This window comes from Mandrillus leucophaeus, unplaced genomic scaffold, assembly GCF_000951045.1.
Source record: "Mandrillus leucophaeus isolate KB7577 unplaced genomic scaffold, Mleu.le_1.0 Scaffold13, whole genome shotgun sequence".
NCBI lineage: Eukaryota > Metazoa > Chordata > Mammalia > Primates > Cercopithecidae > Mandrillus > Mandrillus leucophaeus.
In genome coordinates, this window is record NW_012101254.1 from 6809666 (window position 1) to 6817978 (window position 8313).

The 8313-nt window shown below is 55.4% G+C and overlaps 1 protein-coding gene across 1 annotated transcript in view; it reads left to right on the top strand.

Annotated features, from left to right (window-relative positions):
- DNMT3A (DNA (cytosine-5-)-methyltransferase 3 alpha) overlaps positions 1–8313 on the top strand; it is an 84488-nt gene that overhangs the window by 34870 nt on the left and 41305 nt on the right. The window contains exons 4-5 of the mRNA XM_011972694.1: positions 4687–4730; positions 5142–5288. Coding sequence (XP_011828084.1) covers positions 4687–4730; positions 5142–5288 — 191 coding nt within the window. The remainder of the gene's footprint in view (positions 1–4686; positions 4731–5141; positions 5289–8313) is intronic.

Below are 8313 nucleotides of genomic sequence, written 5' to 3' on the forward strand. Positions count from 1 at the left end.
GGGGTGGGGCGGACAGTGTGTATGTGTGATGTAATCAGCTTTGCAATTTGAAAAGCTCACTATGTCATCTGGATCCTGGCATGGAATGGAGGAGCTGGGAAGCAGGATGGCAGCAGAGATGAAGGGAGGGGACAAATGCCAGGGACATGAGATGTGAGGGAGAGATGCTGTCAAGGATGATTCCTGGGTCTGGGACTTTCAGACAGGTGGATCTTCCTTAGAATCTTAGTGCTGAGTATGGTAGGCAAAAACTCTTTAAGTCTCCTTGACCTCCAAAATTTGGCCTTGAGGCTGGGTGCAGTGGCTCATGCTGGTAATCCTAGCACTTTGGGAGGCCCAGGCGGGCAGATGACTTGAGGTCAGGAGTTTGAGACCAGCCAGGCCAACACAGTGAAACCTTGTCTCTACTAAAAATACAAAAAAAAATTAGCCGAGCTTGGTGGCGCATGCCTGTAGTCCCAGCTACTCAGAAGTCCGAGACAGGAGAATCACTTAAACCCAGGAGGCGGACGTTGCAGTAAGCCAAGATTGCACCACTGCACTCCAGCCTGGGCAATAGAGTGAGACTCCATTTCAAAAAAACACCAAAAATACCAAACTTTGGCCTTGGTGCACTCCGGTGTGGCCCCAGCTATCCAGGAAGTATAGATTCTGGCAGGGATGAGAGCTAGTAGGATCCCTGAAGGCCACTGTGCACTGCCTGGAAGCTGAAATTGGTGAGATGTTACCTAGTGGGGTGGGCAGTGGCCTAGGCTTTGCCCGTGTGCAATGGGCAATGCCTTAATCAGGCTGTAGAGGCTCGGTCACGGTTCCAGCAGTCAGCTGACATAGAACACATGCTCAGCTGGTTGATTCAGATGAGGAAGGAGACTAAGGCCCCGGAGAGGATGTGGCTCGGCCGTGGTCTCCTTTCAGTTCCCGTTATTCCAGGTCTCTCTTCAGGGGACGCTCTCCTGGAACCCCTTTCATGAGCTCCTGTACAGCACCAACAGGCTTTTTAAGGCAGCGTTTCTTGTAGCCTGAGCATGTGCTGAAAGTACAGCCAGGAGAAAGAATCAGGAAGAGGGGAGATGTTGAGATGAGTGATAGGGACAGGAGCCAACATCCGACAGGCCCATGCTTGTCTCGGGTCTGCTCCTGCCCCCGCCAGCATTAAAGCCATAATGATGATGGTGGCAGTGGCAATGTGGCTTTCCCTTACTGAGTATTGACTGTATTGGGCATTCTCTCTCCTTGCTGCTCACGGTGGTCCATAGACCAGCAGCGTTGGCAGCACCCGGGGATTTAGAAGTGCAGAATTGCAGGCTCTGCTGAAGACCTGCTGGATCAGAATCTGCATTTTAAAGAGGCCCTCATGCTTCCCATGCATATGAAAGTTTCAGAAGCTCTGCTGTGTATTATGCCCCATGTGTGATCATGGGAGGAAGACTTTTTTTTTTTTTGAGACAGAGTCTCATTCACTCTGTCACCCAAGCTGGAGTGCAGTGGCACGATCTTGGCTTACTGCAACCTCCCCCTCCCAGGTTCAAGTGATTCTCCTGCCTCAGCCTCCCAAGTAGCTGGGATTACAGGCGCCCGCCACCTTGCCCTGCTAATTTTTGTAATTTTAGTAGAGACAGGGTTTCGCCATGTTGGCCAGGCTGGTCTCAGACTCCTGATCTTATAGGTGATCCGCCCACCTCGGCCTTCCAAAGTGCGGGGATTACAGGTATGAGCCACTGCACCCAGCCTGGAAGACTCTTATCATCCCTGTTTTTCAGATGGGGAGACTGAAGCTTCAGAAAGGTTAAATTACTTACCCAAGATTATACAACTGGTAAGAGACTGGATTAGGGTCAGCACAAAGCCCCTCTCTGCTCAGACTGAGCACAGGGCCCCTTTTCAGGCCAGTGACTGCCCTCTGAGGTAAACCTGGCTACAGCCTGGTCATGGAGATTTGCGTTCATTTTAAAGAGAACTTGGGTGTCCTCTGGCTGAGTATAGCTCAGACTAAGAGGCGAGTGTTAGAAGCACCCTGGCCTCCCCTGCCCCCAGGTCCTGAGATGCACTAGGGTTATGTTCGGCCTGCCAGGGCCACACTGGAAGGACACAGCCACCTGGCCCTGGTGGTGACCCTGGGCCTGGGCCAGGAGCAGTTGGGCTGCATAGGCCGTACTGAGAGAGCAGCTGACCCTCCCTGACTCACGACAAGTGCCGCATTCCGAGGCGGCTGGGCCAGGCTGGAAAGCGTGTGTGTGTGTGTGTGTGTGTGTGTGTGTGTGTGTGTGTGATCACTCAAGTGGGCATGCGCAGAGTCGTCAGGGAGAAAATTCCAGAAAGAAGCCAATTGGAAACTGCATAAGGAAAAATCGTTCTGTTTTGGGGAGCCTGGGGGCTGGGAAATTAGGAAGGGGTCACATCGAGAAATAACAGTAGTGGTGCAGCGGAGAGGGAGCTGGCCGGGGCATCCGGACCCCTGAAAGCTCATCTCAGCTCTGGCCTTAAGTCACTCCACCCCCCAGGTCTCAGCTTTCTGCAAAATTTAAGTGCTGAACAAGTACTCGGGAAAGCCTTTCAACCCTGATTTTCTAATATTCTAATGAATAAATATCCGTAAAAGTAATTAAATGCCATGGTGGGTCCCAGGTAGGAAACCTTAGAGGTTCTAAAGCAGGCTGGGGAGAGAATGCAGTCGGGAACCCCATGTCCAGGTCCCGGAGCCAGCCCGGGGGTCCTCCACTCCCCGCCCCAGCCGCAGGGCTGACACAGCGGTTCCCAGCGCCACCGCGAGCCCCGGAGCCCCGCCGGGTCAGTGTCAGCCTGGACCGCCAGGCCGCCCCCTCCCCGGCCGCCACCTGATCGCGGGCAGGCGCCCCCTGCTGGGAGCCCGGAGCCTCGCCGGGCAGAGCGACCAGGTCTGGGAGGAGGGGGAAGCCCTGGCCTGGGAGCCGGGAGGCCCGGGACAGACTGGAGGGGGCCCTACGAGAAAGGTGGGGAGCTGGCTGTGGTGGGAGAGAGGACAGAAAGGAAACAGGGAGGCAGAGCCAGACAAGACAGTTGAGACAGCCCTTAAAAGGCCGGTCACGAACAAAGCGCTGGCGAGTGCGCGCCCGCCCACGCGCACAGGTGCCCGCGACAGACGCCCCGTCCCCGCCCACGAGGCCCCCGCGGGATGAGCCCGGCGCCAGGCCCGCACCCACGGCGGCGCTCCTGCCTCCCTCCCCCGGTGCTCCCGGGCCTAGCTAGCGGGAGTCGCTGTCACCCGGGACAGAACCACTGAGGACAGCGCTGTCTTGGGCGCCCGGGGGCAGCCCAAACCCAGCCCAGGACCCCCCTGTCACGAGGGAAGGGAGTGGCCTCCCGGGCTGAGGACCCGCGGCGTGAACACTGTGGCTGGCTTCCGCTTCACAGCCAGGAGATGAAGTCGGGGCTGTTTTTTCCGTTTCAAGCTCTTTGTCTCCCCCCACCCCGAGCTACCATAAGCCAGCCTTAGTGACCTTCCTGCAGTGGGTCCAGGCCCGATACGCTCTCGGCTCCCAACAAAGACGCTCAGGGGCCCAGGTGGAAGGAGGGCTCACTTCCCCACCTCCAGCAAGAAGCTAGGGGAGGCAGAATCGGTCAGCCCCGCAGCCTGCAGGGCGCTGAGCCTGGAAGGGGTGCCTGGAAAGGGTGGTGAGGACCTGGTGGGGAGTACAGGGGGATGCTTGGGAGGAACGCAGCTCCCCTTATGCTGGGGGCCTGGAGAAGCACCGCGAGAGGGCAGGGTCTCAATAGGGAAGTTGAGACTTCCCTGCCAGGACCTGGAATCAGGGCCACAATACCACACTAACATGTATTGAACACCTACAGTATGCCAGGCCCCATGCTAGGCACTTAATGCTCATCATAACCTAATGATTTTAGAACATTTATCTATCTTGATTCAGTGGGAAAACAGGCCAGGAGAGGTTACAGAGGTCACACTGGAATCCAAACTCAAGTCTTCTAGATTAAAGGCTGAGCTCCGGGGCCTGAGCATGGGGTAGGGAGTGGAGGGACAGAGAATGAGATTAGTAATAGAATCATAATATTTGGACCTGCAGGCGGACCTTGGAAATCGCATCCAGCATCCTTATTTTCCAGATGAGGAAACTGAGTCTCGTAGAGAGGAAGTTGCTTCACCGGGGTCTTGTTCCAGTTGGCCCGGTACCCACCGCCCCCCAGTACATGCCCTTATGCCCAGAAGGCCTCTTTGCAAACACTCCCTTGCAGGGCCAGGGAGGCCGCTCAGGCTGGCCCTCTGGCCCAGGCCTTCCTGCACCCCCTCCACTTTCCACACCCCCTCTGCCATCCTGCTCCTCCTCTGGGGAAGGAGGTCTCTTGACTGGGAGCAGCAGAACGGGGGTATTTTCAGTCCCCTTCTGTGTACCTGAGACAGAGTCAACAGGCCAGAAACCCAGCTCTGACTTTCCTCGTGTTCCCTCTTGCCTGGGCCTCAAGGCCTGCCCCTGCCCGAGTTCTTTCTCTGCCCTAGGCCCTGCTGGGTCCTCAGGGTCAGCACTGTGCCTGGCATGTGGTGGGCCATCATATTTAACTCATGAACAGCTAAACGGCCAGAGGACCCCCATCCCCTGTGGCAGGGACCCCAGGCACAAGGTGGGGCCTATGAGCCACTCCAGTAATTCTGCCGACCAACGAACTGGTCCCTTTGTTCTTCCCTCTCCACAGGCAAAGAACAGAAGGAGACCAACATCGAATCCATGAAAATGGAGGCAAGTGTTCCACCCCCAGGGGCTCTGTGGATCCTGATTCTAGAAGAAGGACACGGGTGGCGAGGGTGTGTGAGGGGGTGGAGGGTGGGCCCCTCCTCCTCCTTTACACATCCCTCTGTGGGAAGGAGAGGAAGTGGGTGTGGAGGTTGGAAGTCCCCCAACAAGGCAGCCGGCTCATCCCCCTCCAGAGGCCAGGCACCTCCCTTTGTGGCCTGTGGCTGTGTCCATGTGCCCCCCACCCCCACCACACATGTCCCTCGCTCCTCAAGCCCACACAGGGTCTGCCCAGCACTCCCAGGGGTGCCCTCTCTGGCCAGGAGCCAGTGTCCACATTGTGTTTGAGGTGAGTGCCTCCTCGGTGGGTCTGTCCGTTCCCACCCTAATGCCCTAATATCTGTCTCTCTGTCCTAGGGCTCCCGGGGCCGGCTGCGGGGTGGCTTGGGCTGGGAGTCCAGCCTCCGTCAGCGGCCCATGCCGAGGCACACCTTCCAGGCGGGGGACCCCTACTACATCAGCAAGCGCAAGCGGGACGAGTGGCTGGCACGCTGGAAAAGGGAGGTGAGGCGCCTTCTGGCCTGGGCCCCAGCCTTTCCTGCAGAACTGGAAAACCAGAAGTGATGGGCCTCAGTTTCCCCTTCAGGCTAACCCTTAGAACTTACTGGGAACCACTTAATCTCTAGGCAGTGATGACTGGTTCATCTGCTCCTTCAGCAGATGCTTACTGGACACTTACTGTATACCTGGCTGTGTACTAGGCCCTGGGCATATATGGTTCCTGCCCTCATGGAGTTGACATTCTGATGGGGGAGACAGGCAAAACATAAAGAAACAAGGGGCTGAAATAGAAGATAGCAGAGGCCTGCTTTAGTTGGGGTGGTCAAGAAAGGCTTCTTGGAGGAGGTGGCATTTCAGTTAAGATCTGAAGGAACTGAAGAGCCGGCTTTGTGGGGGGTGGGGTGGGGGAGAGTGTTCCAGGCAGAGGAAACAGCACCAGCAGGGCCTTGGCTTGACTTGTTTGGCAAACTGTGTGCCAGGGTGAAATGGCAAAGGAGAAAGAGCCAGATGCAGCTGGAGAGGCAGACGGGGCTCCACACATCAGGGCTCTGCAGGGTCTGCCCAAAAGCTGGCTTACTTCTGACAATACTGAGCAGCCATAGAAGGTTTCTGTGTACAGGAAGGATTTGATGTGGATTTGAGAGGCAGCAATGGAGACAGAGGAGAGCTTTGGGGTGTATTTTGGAGCTAACGATAGGGCTTGACCGGAGGGGAGGGGAACTGGTGGACTCAAGGAGGACTCCCAGGGGTCTGGCCTGAACACCTGGTGATGGTTGTGCTATTTGCTCAGATGGGAAGACCCAGGGAAGGATGAGGTTTGGGATAGGTGGGAATCGAGGGCTTCGTGTGAGACACCAGGTGCCTGGAGTCTGGGCCATAGGGAAGTACGGGTGACAGAGATGGGAGTTGAGAGCAGAACCCTGGCATTTAAATCCATGGGAACTTAAGGGCTTAGCAAGGGGAGAGGGAGGAGAGACAAAGTCTCAGAATCGTGTCCATGAAAACCCTGACATTTGTGGGTCACATGGAGAGGAGGAGTGGCAGGCAGTGGGGACCGAGGGAGAAGGCAGGACAGAGCGATATCTGGGGAAGCAAGGGGTTTTCCCGGAGGGTGGCTGCCCAGCCCTAGGGAAAGCTGAGTTCATTGAGACATGCCCATGGCATTGGACAACCTGGAAGGAGCTGGTGACTTTTCAGAGAAGCTTCTTAGGGGTCGGGGAGGTGGGAACAGCCCATGGAGGGCTTCAGCCATGCAGAGAGGTGAGAAAATGGAGGCTGAAAGACTGAGGAGGAAAATCAACTCGCCACGCACAATTTTTGAGCTGTCTTGTATGTTTGATTAGTAGAGAACGGGGTACAAAGAGAAGTGGGTGGTGACCTAGCTGCACAGGAAAAGAGAGGAAACTGCCACCACGTGGGGCACTTCACGTGAACTCAGCTCTCATTTCGTCTTTACCCCAGGCCTCCAGGGGAAGGCGGCCCTGTTCATCTGTTTGCCTTTGTGTGACAGCTTTCTCTAGAGAAAGTGCAGAACAGAGGCCAGGCGGGGTGGCTCACGCCTGTAATCTCAGCACTTTGGGAAGCTGAAAGGAGGTCAGGAGTTCGAGACCAGCCTGGCTAGCTTGGTGAAACCCCGTCTCTACCAAAAACACAAAAAATTAGCCAGGCGTGGTGGCTCACGCCTGTAATCCCAGCACTTTGGGAGGCTGAGGCAGGCGGATCACCTAAGATCAGGAGTTCAAGACCAGCCTGGCCAACATAGCAGAACCCCGTCTCTACTAAAAATACAAAAAATTAGCCGGGTATGGTGGCAGGCGCCTGTAATCCCAGCTACTCGGGAGGCTGAGGCAGGAGAATCACTTGAACCTGGGAGGCAGAGATTGCAGTGAGCAGAGATCACACCATGCCCTCTAGCCTGGATAACAAGAGCGAAACTCTGTCTTAAAAAAAAAAAAATACAAAAAATACAAAAAACTAGCCGGGTGTGGTGGTGTGTGCCTGTAGTCCCAGCTACTCGAGAGGCTGAGGCAGGAGAATTGCTTGAACCCAGCAGGTGGAGGTTGCAGTGAGGCGAGATCGCACCACTACACTCCAGCCCGGGCGACAGAGCGAGACTCCATCTCCAAAAAAAAAAAAAAAGGGAAAAAGTGCAGAATAGGGTGGGGGTTCTGGCTGCTTGATTGTTTTCATTTCCTCTGGGATCCAGGAAGGCAGAAACTACTTTCCCGGAAGAGCCCGGAGAAAGGGTAGCCTGTCTGAGGTCTGGGAGGAGAGGCACTTACACCTGTGCGTGGAATGTTGTGTTTGGGGTGGAAATTCAGGAATTGGGGCTGTTCTCTCTCAGTCAGTCGCTGCACTCCTGGGTGTCCTGCAGCCCGGAAACAGGGACTTTGCTTTTTTAGCTCTTGTTCTTTGAGCGAAGTGTTTCTGTTGTCATTTAGCTCTGGGGCAAGAAGCTTAGACATTATGACTTTTAGGACCTGGAAGAACTTTCAGAAATTCCGTGATTCTCAAACTATGCTCCCTTGAAGAAGCAGTATGGAGGCCTGCCCTCAGTTACAGTGAACTCCCAGAAAAAATTAGATCATAGATACATTTTCTCAATTTTAGGTCTCTACTAAAATTTAAAAAGACTTTTTTGGGCTGGGCACAGTGGCTCACACCTGTAACCCCAACACTTCTGGAGGCCGAGATGGGTGGATCATCTGAGGTCAGGAGTTTGAGACCAGCCTGGCCAACATGTTGAAACCCCGTCTCTACTACAAATACAAAAATTTGCTGGGCGTAGTGGTGGGCACCTGTAATCCCAGCTACTTGGGAAGCTGAAGCAGGAGAATCACTGGAACTCAGGAGGCGGAGGTTGCAATGAGCCGAGATTGTGCCACTGCACTCCAACCTGGGTGACAGAACGAGACTCTGTCTCAAAAAACAAAACAGCCGGGCGCGGTGGCTCAAGCCTGTAATCCCAGCACTTTGGGAGGCCGAGACGGGCGGATCACGAGGTCAGGAGATCGAGACCATCCTGGCT